The 17833-nt window shown below is 41.8% G+C and overlaps 1 protein-coding gene across 2 annotated transcripts in view; it reads left to right on the top strand.

Moving 5' to 3' along the window:
• The window catches only part of tmtc1 (transmembrane O-mannosyltransferase targeting cadherins 1), an 80858-nt gene that overhangs the window by 7563 nt on the left and 55462 nt on the right, over positions 1 to 17833 (top strand). The window contains exon 2 of one of the 2 annotated variants that reach the window (XM_036577623.1): positions 5915 to 6092. In XM_036577623.1, the coding sequence (XP_036433516.1) occupies positions 5915 to 6092 (178 nt within the window). Of the gene's footprint in view, positions 1 to 5914; positions 6093 to 17543; positions 17727 to 17833 lie in introns of those variants that run through there. The other variant, XM_036577624.1, reaches the window with a different exon arrangement.

Genomic DNA, 17833 nt, shown 5'->3' with positions numbered 1-17833 from the left:
ATTACATGTAATATTTATTTGTAGAGGGTTACAAAAACAGTAAAATGCAGATATTTTAGCCCAGCAGCCCAGCATCACCTAAACTAGTGGTTCTCAGCTTTTTCCATAAATGGAATATTTTCAACACAGCAATGTTTGGGTGCCACAGTGTGTGTTGTGTCATCATTGAATATAAAATACCAACAGATTATGCTAACATAAGCTCATTTTATACCTGAATCAGGCAGAACAGTGGCAAATTAAGCAAACGTTTTCACTTGCGAGTGAACGATTGAAACAGTGGAGCAGTGTTTCCAGAGGCAAAGGGCAGTGGGCAAAATAAAGCTGCTTTGTGCATTATTGTCACGTGGCTTGTATTAATATTGTTCACTATTTGAAAGCATTTTATACTTATTTGTTATTATTAAGTAAATTATTCTTTCAAATATTTTAACAGAGTAACAAAGTGGCATCACTGGCCCACTTTGGACCACTGGCTTCTCTTTAGTATTGGCCGGAGGACCACCAGAAGTAGCTTTGAGTATGTGATGAGCATATCGTGTGTGTGTGTGTGTGTGTGTGTGTGTGTGTGTGTGTGTGTGTGTGTACTGTGTACTGTGTAAAAAGTTGCAGGGGTGCCAGACAAAAGCCGTTGATTAACAGTAAAAATAAGTTTTCTCAACAATGATAAAATTTGTAAAATTACAGTCATTTAAATTCTTAGAAAGACTGCATTTTACTGTAATTCGGCAGTTTCAATAGTTCAACTAGTTATTGTGATATACAGTATTTTATCATAATAATATCACTGTGACTGATATTATTATGATATTATCATAATAATATCAGTCATAGTGCTTAAAATAAATGTAATTGTCTGAAATAGCTGATCATTTGTTTTTGTGAATTTACGTTCTTTTTCTGTAAATTAACAGCAGCAGTGTTAAAATACAGTACATATGGTTTCTTTTCATTTATTTATTTATTTATTTAAAACAAAATACAGATATTGACCAAGTTTATGGTACTTTGACAGTGAAAATTCTTTTTGCTGAAAGGTGCTGAAGCAGCCCCCCTTTGGCTCCTGTTATGTTATTTCGCTGCCTGTTATGTATTTCTAATTATGGATGGGCGAGATGGCAAAAATATTATCACAATACTTAAGAACATTTTCACGATACATGATATGTATCATCATATTTTGTTTTTCTGAAGTTGGAACAGACAAAAAGGCACCACATTTAACCTGTTCTATTAACGCTATGGCTGCAGTGGTTTTTATACAACGCTGCACTAAATCTAATTAAACAGGCCTAATTATGCTCTCTGTGCAAAGAAACCTGCAGCTCAGTGTTCTTTAAGTACTGACGATGTTCACGATGCACTCAGAAAAGCTCTGGTTCTGCTGTTCTGTTCTGCAGTGCAGGGATTAAAATTAATGTCTGTGATAATCGATTATGTGCTGCAGGTGGAGGTTAGGCTGAAGGACATTCAAGTGTCCACCTAATCCTTCAAGTGTAGCCTAAATGTTTAAAACATTCATCCTAAGCAGACCAGTGCACCATAGTGTGCGTGCACTGGTTATAACCAGCGAGTAATTCGAGCACAGGTCAGAGACAGGACTTCCCATTCCGTCAGCAGCCAGTTATGATGTTTTTAAACCTCCACTGCTTGGCCAAGGGCCAGGAAAAACACCAAAGCGGGTCATTCAGAGTGTTAAAACATACACTTATGAGTCCAAGAGGGAGGATTGCCAATAAATACGCCTTTAGAAATGTGACATTTGAATCTGTTCAGATCTGTTAATAAACTTGTGCAACAGCAGTTATTTACAGAGGTTCCCAGCCTCTTTTTAGGAACGCATGATGATATCGGGATCATATCAGTATCTGTAGATTTTGTTTAAAGACAATTATTGATGTTGGACAGACGTTTAGATTTGAAAGGTATTTCAAATTGATATTTGATGATGCATTTATTGTACTCCAGCAACCAGCTGAACGTAAGTTCAATCATAAGTTGGAGTGTAAAGTCCATCTTAAACCTCACGTTGAGAGTAGTTAGTTTAAAATTAGCCACACTCAGAATTTCGGTTGCACCACAGACACTTACGGTACACCTTAACTAGTAGAGCGCAAAGCGTAAAACACTGTCGCACAGGATGACGTTTTCACTCTGCAGCAGTCAGTAATGCTACCCATCATAAACGGGAAACATTACGTGCATGATCTCCACACGCAGTGAAGTATCTCTCTTTTCGTGCTGCGTTTACTTCGCTTAAAGTGTGTCGGTCGTATCAGCTGTAATTCAGAAAGAGAGTGTTTTATGATAAAGCTGTGTCCTCAAAGCGTCCGTCTCTCGTATGTGTGTTTATTCTGCTCTGCTGCTGTTTCCGAAGTTCAGACTGTGATTCTCGTTCACAATATTTTAACGGGACTTTATCAGTGAACGGTCGGTAACGTTAGCGAAGCTGCGGCTAATGTAATCGCTATTTGAATCTGCTGAATGACAGAAAGGTAATGTTAGTTATGTTAGTTATATTTTAAAAATAATCTGTGTTGTATATTCTATGATAATAAGGTCAGCGTCACACACAGCCTGAGCACTGATGGAGCTGCTCTTACTTCTCCGCACGCAGTTGACTTGTGTTCTTGAATAGTGTCACCCACCGGGTTTCGGAGTGACCCTGTAAAAAACATCTCAGTGCCAAACACAAAGTAGGACTTGGGGCTCCGTTCCTGTCTGCGTTGTGGCTAGAAGGTCTGTGATCTTTTCTATCTCCAGTCGACGAAAACGGGTGTGGTCTATGCTGCAGAAGTGGTCGCCGATGCAAACCGAGATGTATTTTGTTTTCTTGCAAGTTTTCCCATCGATCAAATCGACCAGCCATTTTAACTGATGTTTACGGCAGAACTTACTCCTGCTATAGAGGGATGTCGTTCAGGCAGTCCAAGTGCTGTCTTGGAATTTTTGACATGTGGTTGTTTATATTACAATATATGTTATGTACAGTTATGGTCAAAATTGTTGCCACCTTATGAAATCGATCACTACACCTTGGCTTTTTCAAGGAAATGAACAGAACCTGAAGTGTTTATAGTATAATTACTTCTAGAAGAACAAAGACAAGCTTTCCACAAAGTTTGATGAAGATATGTAAAATATTGTATTGAAAACATTGTATGATAATGCAAAAACGGAAGGTTAAATAAGGAAGGAAGGAAGGAAGTAAAGAAGGAAATAAGGAAGGAAATAAAGAAGGAAATAAGGAAGGAAGGAAATAAAGAAGGAAGGAATGAAAATAAAGAAGGAAATAAGGAAATAAATATATGTCAAACACTTTGTTAGCATTTCTTTTCTAATTCAGTATCAAAAACATTTTATCACGATGCAAAAATGGTGATGTGTTATGTCACATGGTATAGTGTAGTGGGTGGTTGGTATAGTGTAGTGGGTGGTTGGTATAGTGTAGTGGGTGGTTGGTATGGTGTCGTGGGTGGTTGGTATAATGTCGTGGGTGGTTGGTATAGTGTAGTGGGTGGTTGGTATAGTGTCGTGGGTGGTTGGTATGGTGTAGTGGGTGGTTGGTATAGTGTAGTGGGTGGTTGGTATGGTGTCGTGGGTGGTTGGTATAATGTCGTGGGTGGTTGGTATAGTGTAGTGGGTGGTTGGTATAGTGTCGTGGGTGGTTGGTATAGTGTTGTGGGTGGTTGGTATAGTGTAGTGGGTGGTTGGTATAGTGTTGTGGGTGGTTGGTATAGTGTCGTGGGTGGTTGGTATAGTGTAGTGGGTAACACCTTTGCCTTCTACGCTGTAGACTGGGGTTCAATCCCCTCCCTGGGTAAGCACCCTACACTATACCAATAAGAGTCCTTGGGCAAGACTCCTAACACTACATTCCCCTATCTGTGTAAAATGATCACACTGTAAGTCGCTCTGGATAAGACCGTCTGCCAAACGCCATAAATGTAAAATGTAAATATTGTGAAATCTGTGTACTCTAATAGTTCGAGCTCTGCTGGTTTTCCTGAGCCGCTGGTAGCTTTTTGGTCTGTTTGCTCACACAGCGCCACACGTGTGCCTGATGTTAATCGGGGCTGAAAGCTTTTCCGTCGCTGTGTGACCGACCGCTCTTTGCAGAGAGGTGGCGATCAGTAAACACGGGCTGTTTGCTGCGCTCTGATGTGACGGGCAGCTCGGATGTATTCTCCTGTTGTCCTGCAGTGATTGTAATGCATACACTCTCACTCCCCTCCCTCTCTCTCTCTCTCTCTCACACGCAGGCCTTGGCTGACTGCGCGCATGCAGATTGGCGTCAGGCACGCACGCCAACTCTGGCACCGTCTCTGCCCCCAGTCGGAGTGCTGTCATTTGTCGTTCATTTGCTTGTTCTGTCTCCCTCTCTCCCACTCCCTCTCTCCCTCTCTCGCTCTCTGCCTCAGAGGCAGCGTGATGCTAGCGCAGACCCAAATGTCCGATGACAGGTACGCTCTCTGACTCATACAGCAGAGGGACAAGGTTTATAACTAAGTATGTCCTCAAGTTTCCCAGCCATGCAGTCGTTCAGCATCATCTCACTCATGGATGTTACTTTTCATCCTAAAGCTGCTGCGGCTGATTTTCATGCTCTCGTGCTCTCTTCGCATTACACATGCGCACAGCCCCTCGTTCTATCTGCAAGCCAAGGTGACCTGCAGCACCTCATTACTGTTCAGTTGCAGTCGTCAGTTAGACTAATTATTTTTAACTCTTCTTCTTCTCTCTTCCTCTGTCTCTGACCCTGTCCATTATTTTCTTCTCTCTCTCTCTCTCTCTCTCTCTCTCTCTCTAAATGATCCCTGCGGTCAAAATATCCAGCAGCGTGGGCTTAACATTGCATTTCAGCTGAGAGCTCATGCCAGCCTCGCGTACTGTATGTTAGATGTTGTCAGTCGCTGCTCTTATCTGTCTGATCTGGGCTTCGTTTCGTGCTCTTTGTTCTGAATGAAAGAATTTCTGCTGTTGGGACTTGATTTTATTCAGCTTCTGCAGTCAGGCTGACACTGAAAGCAGTGACCAACACCGCTCCTCTGTTCTCTCTCCTCTCCTTCTCTCAGCTCTCTCTGTATTTATATTTATTCATATTTACCAGCTTTTAAATACTCACAGTGGTGTCGTCATTGACTGATGATTTATGATCATTTGTGTTTCACTGACTGATGTCTTTTCTTTGGTAATATATTGATATTTATATCTTTCTTTCTTTCTTTCTTTCTCTGTCTCTTTCTGTTTCTCTATCTCTGTCTATTTATCTCTGTCCCCCTCTTTGTGTGTCTCTCTATCTGTCTCTGTCTTTCTCGCTTTCTCTCTCCCTCTCTATCTGTGTCTCTCTCTCCCTCTCTATCTCTCTGTGTGTCTCTTTCCCTCTTTCTGTCTCTCTTTGTGTCTCTCTGTCTCTCTCTTTCTTTATGTCCCTCTCTATCTCTGTGTCTTTCTCTGTCTCTCTCTCCCTCTCTCTGTGTCTCTCTGTTGCTCTCTCTCTCCCTCTCCCTCTCTCTGTTTCTCTCTCTCCCCCTCTCTCTGTTGCTCTCTCTCTCCCCGTCTCTCTCTCTCTATCTATCTCTGTCCGCCTCTTTGTTTGTCTCTCCATCTGTGTCTCTGACTTTCTCTCTTTCTCTCTCCCTCTCTATCTGTGTCGCTTTCTCTCTCTTTCTTTGTGTCCCTCTCTGTGTCTTTCTCTCTCCGTCTCTGTCTCTGTCTATCTCTCTCTCTCTCTCTGTGTCTCTCTCCCTCTCTCTCTCTCTCTCTCTCTCTCTCTCTCTCTGTGTGTCTCTCTCCCTCTCCCTCTCTGTCTATCTCCGTGTCCCTCTCTATCACTGTCTCTCTCTCTCTCTCTCTCTCTCTCTCTCTCTCTCTCTCTCTCTCTCTCTCCCTCTCTCTCCCTCTCTCTCTGCAGGTTGAATATTCTGCTGGGTGGTATGACTCCGTTTTATTTTCACGTGGTGAATGTGTGTTTGCACTGCGCTGTGACCGTCCTGCTCATGCACACGTGTGAACGTTACGTGTTCAAGAACAGCCGCCTGGCGTTCCTCACCGCGCTCCTCTTCGCCGTCCACCCCATCCACACCGAAGCGGTGAGTCGTCTCACGTGTTTGCTAAACGTCTGACTTTCTCCTTCTCATCTTCTCATTACAGCAGTAGAACAGAGCAATAATTAAGTACCTTCACTATTTAAAAACACAATCAAACTTTTATAAAGAAGTTATTTTCATGTCGTTTCCTTAAAAAAAACAGCATGTAATTTTAATATGCGCCCTAATTCTGACAGATTTCAATACATTTTATACACAGGGGCAGGATGAATGTCTTTTCATTGTATCTTGTGAAGAAACTGTTTGCGGCACAGACAGACTTATAATATTTAAAATTAATGCTATACTGAAGTAGCAGTTCGACAATGAAATGGTGAAGTTTCAGACTGACCCCATCCAGTCGTCCCAGGGAGGATAAAAATAGTGCATAGGATGATGTTAAACTTGTTTTGGGATGACATTTCATTTGTTAACACTTCAAATCTTAAAAAAATATAGAGTCCTAAATATTCACAAGCGTGCCAGTAGTTCATTCCAGCTGTAACATAACGTTAAGGCGCCACCCAGGTGGATAAGCAGCTTAGATAGTTTGTGATAGTGATACTGGAAAGGACGCCTATCTGTTACCATTAATATCATCAACTGAAATTAAAATGCTTCTTCAAAGTACATTTGGGCTGTTAGGAATGGTAGGAATTTATCTTGACATCAACTTTACCATTTCCATCCTTATAATTATCAAAATTAAAACATGCATAGAAAGCATGTCCTTATCCCGGCATGTGTTTTTGTTCCTGAATATAGAACTATTCATAGTGTTTGAGGGAGATGTTTGTAGCCAAAATCTCCATTTTTGTTGTTTTTCAGTTTCTGACATGATTTGAAAATGCCTGTCGCTCTTTACATTGTGTGTAAAGTTCATGAAAAATGGACCAGAAGAAACGGCCCAAAATGACTTGGAAAAAAGTCTGGTTCCATTGACTTACATTAAAAGTAAAGTATGTTTTTTCCTTCTCCTGTAAATTTACCATTTTGGATACAAGGTTTTGTTCCGACAACAGCGAAATACATTAAGATGAATAGGTGTGACATTTTCAATTCATTTCACCCAGTTTATGTTAAATCAATCATTATGGAGTTTTTTTACATAATAAAAACATATTTTAATACTTTAAAGGGGACCTATTATGCTCATTTTCAGTGTTCATAATTTTTATTTTGAGGGTCTAGAATAGATTTACATGCTTCAATGTTCTAAAAACACATTATTTTGTATCTCATACTGTCCATCTCTATTCACCGTCTGTCTGAAACGCTCCGTTAGGACGCCTGTGTCTTCAAGCCCCACCTCCCGATGATCCCAGTGTGTTCTGATTGGACAGCTTGCTCCTCTGATCTGATTGGTCAACTGCCAGAGCAGTTCTGCCCCTGCACATTCCGCCCCTGTCTTGCAGTCTGCAGACAGACCCTTCTCTCCAGAGCAGCTGTAAACTCTGCTGTGGCTGTTTCTCCAGTGATGTCGTTTTTGTTGTATCAGTTTGAGTCAGAGTCGATAGTGAAAGTCTGGTCAGCATTTTCTTCACACGGCTACAACTCTGAACACACTTTTCCTCTTCCGGTAGCTTCTGTGCGTCGTGTGAGGGTGTGCCGAGCAAGCTGGTAGGTGGTAAGGACTGTGTTACGAGATTACATCATCTTGTAACAAAGGAAAAGGGCTGAAATTCCAACGAGGCGTTTCGGGCAGCTGAGAAAAAGTGGTTTCTATGGGAGAGAGTTTCTCCCTCTGGCATGTACTTTAAGCTTTGTAACTTTGCAGAATGTTTACATGCACAAAAAGCTTTATAACACACTGGAAAAGCACAATAGGCCCCCTTTAATCCAGTCTTATGTTTGTGGTGGATTTCAGTCTTGTCATAAAATCTCGTTAGTTATGTCATTCTCTCTTCATCCGGGGTCGACCTGAGGAGGATGGGTTCCTCCCTTGAGCCTGGGTTCCTCTCGTCTTCTTCCTCTTACTCCTAGGGAGTTTTTCCTTGCCACTGTCGCCTCTGGCTTGCTCATGGGGGGCTTGGACCCGGATTTAGTTCCTTACATCTATACATGGACTCTTTTTTTTTCTTTTTATTCTTCTGATAATCTGTTTATAGTTTACAGCCCAGATTTGTGGAAAAATGGGTCGACTTTCAGTAGACAAAAAAAATTTTGAGTTCTGCTTCTTTTATTATAAGGGTTTAAAATTACATCACCCATCTATTTGACTGGAAAGAAGAGAGTTACAGCTCTCATACGACCCCCACCTTCTGAATGAAGCTTATGAAATATTAAAGTTATAAAGAATATGACAAAATGTGTTTTGGACCCACCAGTGGTCCCAAGGAGTTGAAAAGGTTAATGTATTGGATAAAAAATAAAACATAAAATATAAAATGTGCTATAACTTTTGCACAGGCTACATTTTATGGTTTGTTAAATTCAGCAAATCATTAGTCGCTGTACATTAGAATGTCCGGTCCCTGTAGAAACTTATTTTTACTTAGAAAATCAACAAAACATGTCCTTTGACCGGGGCGCCCAAACTTTTGCGTACGACTGTATGTATTTTGTGTGTGTGAGTGGCTTTAGATGGGTGTGTCACAGTCTGATCAGCTCTAAGTAAACATCTTACATCATCAGCAGAGCACAACAGCTGCAGCACATTTTACTAGCATTAATGAGGAACACACGCTGGTGCAGCGGAGAGGAGGCCAGACTCGAGACTGTATCCTCCTGCACTCAGTTCTGATCGATCAGGCAGAAATTTAATTACTGTCTGCACAAACATCTTCAGTCAGAAGATAAACATTTACCTCAAGGGTGCCCAGCTGTGTGTGTGCGCACGCCTGAGTGTGTCCGAGTGCAGGAATCAGCATAATTCATCTGCTTCCTAATGCAGGAACCTCTAATAAATATTCCACAAGCTCTGAGACACGATAACCAGTTACATTAGAAATCATGCTGGAGTGGATCAACTTTTTCTATCCAAAACTAACTCACTTCTTTCTTAACACTTCAGAGTTGGAGGACCTGCTGACGTGTCCAAACTTGAAGGGGAACTCCACCGATTTTTCATAATTTCCGCATAATTCAATCACTGCGTTGTAATCAGAGTCATTCAGAGTGGTTTGATGTGAAATGGTTTGTTGTAGAGAAGCATACTGACTTCTTTGCAATGGTGAATAAGTATCCAAAACAATCAGTGAACGTACTCGTCTTCTGAGCATTTATGTGTAATATTGATGACGATAGAATAGTCAAAGTCAAGTCAAAGTTTATTTATATAGCGCTTTTTACAACAGATGTTGTCACAAAGCAGCTTTGCAGATAAATCTGGGTCCAAGCCCCCATGAGCATCACCAATGGCAACAGTGGCAAGGAAAAAATCCCAAAAAACAAGAGGAAGAGACCTGGAGAGGGACCAAGACTCAAAAGGGGAACTCATCCTCCTCTGGTCGACACCGGATAGCAAACAGCATTAGTATAAAATATTAGAATACAAAAACGGGGAAAACAGGTGGAGCAATGGTTAATTAGATAGTTTGAGTTTATGCAGCAGCAGGAGGGTCAGTTCATGAAGGTGAGGTTTGCTCAGCGTTGTACAGCGTGAAGCTCAATGGAGGTCAAAATGGTCCGGAAGGCTGGCGAGCAGTGGCCGGCCGATCAAGGCAGAAGAAGCAACAACATCAGACCGCAAAAGGTGGGGAACTGTTCAACTCTGCAAAGAAAGGAAAACACACAGAGAGTTAGTTCTGTAAAGAGTGATTGATCACAGATTACAGTATTAACAGAGTTAAATAGTGCTACATTTGCTAAATTAAAAAAAAAAAAGTTTTCTTTGCCTTACAATGCCTTGTAAGCTCTCTCTGCCATGACGAGATTTTAAAAGAACACTTCTCAAAGCTGTCATAGAACAATGTCTGAGGCATGAGGCAGTGGGTTCATAACCATTTCATGTGATCGCTTTCTGTGAGGGAGGCATTAAACTCTTCAGACGTCTGGTTTATGTCACCATCACTAGCCATGTTTACATGCAGCCTAATGATCCGTTAATAGTCCAACTAATAGCTCAATCGGAATAGAATATGTCCATGTAAACACCTCGGAATAGGCTAGTCTGATTGAGGCCATTTGGAATACAATTTCTATCCGACTGAACGAGGTGGGTAATCCTGTAAATAATATGTTAGATAGAAGAATAATAACCATGTAAACGCCTGTATCTGATTACACTCCCAATCGGAAAGTATGTTTTGCGCATGTGCGTCACGTCATAGTGAAAGTTTATAACGTTCAACATGGCGGAGCAGAAACTGGTCTGCAGAGGAGACGAAGTTTATGCTCTGATCTTTAAAAGACGGCGGTGGGACGGACGTCCAGCTTATGTGTCTCAGAACACGACGTCTTCCTCTCGGTCTTCTTTAATAAGGACGTTTGAAGGACGTTTTCCTGAGTCTGACATCATTTTAAAGCAATTAAAAACACAAGCACTGCTCACTGCTGCTCATCTCACTTTGACTGGACTCACGTGATGTTTGTTGTCATGGTAACGTCTACACTAAGTGGTACTCTACGCATGAACGTAATTTTGGATCGGATTACTTGCAGTGAGCATGTAAACAGAGATTTTTCGTCAGATTGTTGAGTAGAATGAACATATAAACACCTCAGTCTTAATCTATAATCAGAATGTATTCAAATGGATTGGCAAAAATCTTTGCATGTAAACACAGCCAGTGGGAACAGTTCTGACTCTTTCTTTAGAACGTAGCATTTCACATCAAACCACTCTGAATGACTTTGTTTACATCTTAACCATTTAATTATGCAGAAATTTTAAAAAATCAGTGGAATTCCCTTTCAAAATCCTGACTCTCATAGCTACATACTGAACATATTAGTTTCATAGTGATTACTGAGTAATTGATTGTTACTGAGTAATAAGCCTTAATGACTGTGTAATAAGCCTGGAGTTTGAAGGGTTAACCCACAAACGTGAAAGACTATCTTCAGATCAGGAGTCTCTGTCTAGTTGCTAGGAGAGTAACAGCATCACTTTACACTTGTGTGGGGTTCCTGGGTCGAGCTGAAAAGCCTCTATTCACTCACGCTCGGTCTCCCCCTGGAGAATGCGCTGGCCTCGGCACACAACCCGCTGACCATCTGTCTCACTTCCTCTCAGGACGCTCCCACCACGGCTGCCAAGCAGCGCTCGGTACCGGTCACTGCTGATGATGTCAGGAGTACAGACAGCAGTTTTTCCCTGTAAACAGCGTTTATTAGAGGTGTGAAAATGCACAGTGCATCTAAATAAAATTTTTTATTACCAGAAAAATTGGAAATATTTGGTTCAGAACTGTGGGAAACACTGCATACCAAGGCCTGTCACATTATTACATCATCTCCTGATCGCGATTATTTGAGATGATCCCAAGATAGCTAATCAGCAGTTTAGCTGCTTTAGTGTTGTACTTTAATCAATCAATCAATCAATCAATCAGTTAATCAACGTTTATTTAACTTCGGAGAACATTGAGGCTGACCCTACTAAATAATAATAAATCGTAATAATAAATGGGAAAAAATAAAATAACTAAAATAATGAAAAGAAGACATTAATAGTGAAAATCAAGTAAAAATAATAGTAGCATAAAATGAACAGAAAAGACACTTAAATCATTAGTTGCAAGTATTTATATATCAGTTAATTGTCAGCTCAAATGGGATCGAAATAACTGACTGGAATGAAAAAAATAACTGACTGGATTGATAAAATCTGAAATCTCTTCATGCTTTGAATCATTTCCTAAAGAATCATAATCAAATTGTATTGGTACGCTGTCTCTTGAGGTTCTGGTGCGTGTTTAGAAGCACTTGAAATGCACTGAAGTCCAATCCCACCTTACCCCTTGGAACTGAGTTACTAGGGGTAGTGATTGAAATCTTCCCCTATGAAATGGGACCCTCAGTGGGACCCTCAAGTAAAAAGAACATTACTCACTGCTGGGCTTTAGTTACTTTTAGGGAATCATATGCTTTCAAAGAGGGGGGACAATTATTTATTATCACCCACCCCTAATTCTTCAGTGATATGAAGCTGAAGTCAGATATTTGCCAGCTTCACGTTTTGGAAATTTTTCCATTCCATTTTAAATTGTGCATCAGTTCTGATGCCTGAAGCGCCAGAATGTAACTGCTGCACCATTTAAGGTGGAACGGGAATTTTAGCTGGCAAGCTACTGAGATGTCAGCAAACTACTAGCCATTTTTTGTGCTTGTTTTGAAGAAAAGGACCAGAATACATTGAAACGACATTAAACTAAGATAATACAATGGTTATTGTAATTTTTTAACAGAGAAAATTCTCACATTTGTGGGTTTCTTTGGTCGCTTGTGTGCCATTTGGAGGGCCGTGTAGCCTTAACACTAAACCCTACCCCTCTATCTCAACAAAAATCGGGACACCCTACCCCTAGACGTGGACGTGTAAAATGTAGGGGTAAGGCTAAGTGGTAGGGGCGAGGGGTGAAATGGAATCGGGCCTACATGTTATTTTCCTAATCCTATCGTACAGTATTTGGTCTGTGACTCACTCTGCGCCGCTGTCTCTTGTTCAACCAGTTCACAAATTAACACCAAGTTGTTTTTGTTCTTCGTCTGGTGTGAATCCAGTTTTTCCCGATCTCTGCTGCACACACACGCATGCACAACCTCACAGCCTGTTTTGGCGAGTGAAAATCTATCGGTGCACTGAAACACAGGAATGTCTCTGGCACAGGGTCCTCCTTTTAGAATATAACCAACACAAGGCAGCTGTTTGTGACTGTGTGTGTGTGTGTGTGAGAGAGAGAGAGAGAGAGGGAGAGCGAGTACAGTGTAAGAAGTAAATATTTCTATACTGTCCATATAGGTGCACATTGTTGTGTGTGTGTCTGGCAGACCCTCTTCTCCTGCTGTAGACCCTCTGTGCAGGCAGGGCAGGGCTGAGCTGCAGCTGCTGCGGTGGAATTCTTGCAGAATTAGGTAATTGGCTGAAATGAAAAGCTCTGTGAAAAGCACAAGTGTTTCCGATCCTCAGCTCGATATACAATTACCACTTTACCACGTGTGCATGCCAGTGTTGCCTGAGTGTCCGATGCGGGTGGAGCGAGGGATGCATGGTGTAGTGAAGCCCCTCTCAATTTAGGGAAAGAAGACTAGTTGTGCTCTTTTTAATAAGGCATGCAGTTGTTCGAAGTTCATTCAGTGCTGACGATGTCCGCAGTATGTTCAGAAAAGCTTAGTGTGACATTTTTCTAGGGGTAGGGTGTCCCGATTTTAGTTGAGATAGAGGGGTGGGGCGAAGTGTTAGGGCTACATGGCCCTCCAAACGGAGGTTTTTCAGAGGCAAGAAAAATCGGCAAGATGGCTGCGTAAGTGACCAAAGAAACCCACAAATGTGAGAATTTTCTCTGTTAAAAAATTACGATAATCATTGTATTATTTTTGTTTAATGTCGTTTCAATGTATTCTGGTCCTTTTCTTCACAACAAGCGTAAAAAATTGCCACTGTCTTGGCAGCTAGCTAGCTAAACCTCCCGTTCCGCCTTAAATAGTGCAGCAGTTTCATTCTGGCGCCTCAGCCATCAGAACTGCTGTGCCATTTAAGGTGGAACAGGAAAATTTGAATAAGAAGCTGGCAAATAGCTGACTTCAGCTGCATAGGAATTAGGGGTGGGTGATGATAAATAATTGTCCCCCCTCTTTGAAGGCATATGATTCCCTAAATGTAACTAAAGCCCAGCAGTGAGGAGCTGAACTTTACCCTCCTCTGCTGTCACTGCAGACTGGCAGGGTCGCCTACAGAGCAGCGCTAGTATCTGATAATGAAGTAACGTTCTTCTTTATTTGAGGGTCCCATTTCATAGGGAAGATTTCAACCACTACCTGATGTAACTCAGTTCTAAAGGGCAAGGTGACACTCGAAAATAAGGGGTAGGGGTAAAAATAAGAAATGGGACTGGGCCAACTGTGTGTAGGCTGTGCTTAGATGGAAAGAGTTACTGTGTGTACAGCTGCATTACAAATAGTATGTGCATTGATTGGTACATATAATTACATTCTACAGTTCAGTGATGCACGCCAATGCAAATATGTGCAGTAAAGGTTGTGCTGAATTGATCGCGTAGATTAAGAACAGGCTGTGGTGGTATGTACTGTTTAATGGAGTAGTCCAGTTGGTCATAGAGGAGCAATGGGAAGCTGGAAGCACTGAAAGATCCATCAGGACTGTGTATATGGGAGCACTCTTTTTTTCTTTTTTTTCCCCGTAGGAACCGCGCCTCTCAATCAGAGACCAACTAGATGGACACAGACCCCTTTTGACTATAAATTGTAAGACATGTGCCGTCTAATAAATGTTCACTCGCCTTCATATATTGCTCCCGTGTCCTTGTGACCGTGTACGGTTTGACTTGCCTCTGCCCTTCAGCAACCTATTTTTCTGAGCAGCAGGCAATTACCAGCCCTTCTAGAGGGCAAGTCGCTTTGCTGACAGCTTAGCTCAGAATTTAAAAGCTGTTCCACGGCAGAAGAAAGCACAATCATGGACCAGCGGTGTGTATACTGTAGAAGGAAAATCGCACCCTCAGTGCCTCCATCTAAACGGTTGTGTCCAAAAGTATTAGTTGTACCATCACAACAGAAATGCTGCCTAATCAGTGCTGTGACTTCATCATGTAATGTGCACAGATTCAATAAGCAGAAAAGAAATGAGAATTTAATAGGAATCTCCATACAAGGCCAAGACTCAAGGCTAAATTGAAACACCTCAAAATCGCTTTATAATTCACCATTCATCAGAATAACGGGGCTTGTGACTCTGCAGGAACATGTGGGGAAAGAATCAAAATCAGTCCTTTGTTTACAGTTCACGCAATACTGACGCGCTGCTAAATATTCTCAGTAAGCATTATGAGTTTTAAATTGGGCAGCACGCTGAGTGAGCAGAGTCAAATGCTTTGCATTCGCATGCAGACCGTGAGTACAGTTGGCATACATTCCAATCAGTTGAGTTCAACTTAATTTCATTAAATTTGTATGGGTCTTTTTACAGCAGCCATTGAAGTACAGTAGACTCCTTTTTATGTTCATGGAACTTGTTTAAGACTTCAGTTTTGTGAGCCTTAAGGCACTTTATCGTGCTGGAAGTAGCCATTAGAAAATATAAATTGTGGCTGTAAAGGGATGCACAAGGTCAGCAACAATACGCAGATAGTCTGTGGCTTTCAAGCGATGCTTGATTGCTGTGTAGGGACCCCTGTGTGAGTCAAAAGAATGTTACCCTCACCACTGAACTGCTGACACAAGGCAGGTTGGTGTTCACAGACTCACGCTGTTGAGGCCAAATTTTAATGATTTTTCCATCTTGATGCGTCCAGTCTTGGTGAGACTGCGTCCGCTGTAGCCTTAGATTCCTGTTCTCGGCTGACAGGAGTGGATCCTGATGGGGACTCCTGCTGTTGTAGCCCATCCTCCTCGAGGTTCAACATGTTGTTTTCTGATCACCACTGTTGTAAAGAGTGGTTATTGGAGTTACCGTAGCCTGTCAGCTCAGAACAAGTCTAGTCTTTCTCCTCTGACCTCCCTTATATTAACAAGGTGTTTAGGCCCACTGAACTGCGGCTCCTTTGCTGCCCTTTTGCAGCTCCACAGCAGAATTTAATTTTTTAGGTAAAAATAAAATAATCCTCCTTTCCAATAAAATAAAGCTCTGCTGGTTGTTGTAACACAGTTTTGGAATAATGGTCTTAAATGCTGGAGTTTATGTAGCCTATAACTGGTAATTCACCAGCTTTTGACCCTAAAGGTTGGTGCGCAGACTGCTGGTCACCATAGCAACACAGACAACAATCTCACCTTGCTAGTAGCTGATGAAAAGGCAAAGAGAGAGATCTAAGATGAACGTAGATAATTTGGAGATGAATGGACGTATTTGTGTTTATACTCACTCCAGCTGGCTTCCTGATACGTTTATTCTAAAACAAGAAACTCTTACTTTGTGTTAACACCGGCAGCGACTTTAACCTCTTGGCGCCCAAATCGCTGGTTGCTCATCGCCTGTGGGCGTTTCCAAACTCCAGCGGACCGTTGGTTGCCATGGTTTCACTGACTCCAAGCACAAATCAGATGTGTTCTCACTACAAATAAAAATCCTGGTGAGAAATCGCTTGTTTTTATTTAATCTCTTACTTAATCCGCCCAATTCGCCTCGCCAACGATCACGTTGCCTCCTATTGCCAGAAATCGCCAGCTTTCATTGGAAATGAATGATCTCTGACCACCTTGTCGCGTCGCGTTGCTGACGGCGTGAATGCAGGGTTAAACGCCAAAAAGTCACGAAGCTGAAGTCAGCTTCTGGGCTGAATTTTCCCGTTCCACCTTAAATGGTGCAGCTGTTACATTCTGGTGCCTTAAGCACTGTTTAAGGTGGAACGGGAAACTTCAGCCTCGTAAAAACTGAACTTTGAGAGACAATTTACAAGAAACCGTTCTACTTTTGTGGAAAAGTTTCCTGCTGGAGATGCGAGAAAAGCGGCTATAGCTGAGCTAAAGTAAGTCTGTGTTTTACATTTATATTCTATTTTTTATCCTGTACTACTACATCAGCACACACTGAGAGATGTTTACAGACAAGATGGCAAAATTCATTTTTGTTGAAAGGATTAAAAAACATTTGGATTGCCAACTTCTGCTCTAGAGACTGTCATGCGTGAAAATCCCAGATCAGCAGTTTGTGAAATGCTCAGGCCACCCCATCTGGCACCAACAACAGTGGAAGTCACTCGTATCACATTTGTTCCTTGTTGTGATGTTCGATGTGAACCTTAACTGAAACTCTTGACCTGTGCATGCATGATTTTACACATTGTGCTGCTGCCACATGATTGGCTGATTGGATAATTGACTGAGTGTACAGGTGATCTTAATAAAGTGTCCAGCGAGTGCTTGTTGTTTATTGTTATCAAGATATTGGCCTTGGAATATGGAATATGCAAATAAGAAATCATAAAATTAAATGGATATTTTGATGAATCAACAGTGTCATATTAAGGGGTCACCACTTGTTAATATATTACAGAGTATCAGTGTCACAGTGTGTAGCAGTGTAATAGCAGTATGCTGTTTTGTACCTGTCATCCAGCCATAATGAAGTTATTTAGACAATTAGTTATTCAAATATGCTAATGAGGCTCATGTTCAGTATTAGCAACTTTAGCTTTTTTGGGTGTAGTATTTCATCAAGGCCATGTGTTGGTGTAAAAACAGGATGATGGCTACACGCAGAGCGTGCAGTGTGTAAGCAGAACTGTGCAGCAGGTTTCTCTCCACAGGGTGTGTGTGGCTGAGCGTGTGTGCGATGGGGCTGCTGTGGAATCCAGCCTGCGGGGGGGGGGATGGGCTTCAGAGCCCTCCAGATGTTGGGAGTAGAGAGAGTATTTTCGGATCATTTAAACGCTTGTCCCTGTGGCGGAGACGAGGGGGTGAAATACAGGGGAAAATACAAAGAGAGAGAGATGAAGAAGTAAAGAGTGTGCTGCATCCTGAAGAGGGGGATGGGGAAAGATGAAAGGATGCAAATGCATAGAGGACAGTAACCAGCCAGTGAGTCTCTCTCTCTCTCTCTCTCTCCCTCTCTCTCTCAGTTCATCCTCATGAATGTCATTCAGTTGTCTTTTTAAGTCTAATCCTCCAGGCGTCCTCAGTCACAC

The sequence above is a fragment of the Colossoma macropomum genome, unplaced genomic scaffold (assembly GCF_904425465.1).
Source record: "Colossoma macropomum unplaced genomic scaffold, Colossoma_macropomum, whole genome shotgun sequence".
NCBI classification, from domain to species: domain Eukaryota; kingdom Metazoa; phylum Chordata; class Actinopteri; order Characiformes; family Serrasalmidae; genus Colossoma; species Colossoma macropomum.
Note: the sequence above shows the minus strand (reverse complement) of the source record. Positions and strands in the feature narration are given on the sequence as shown.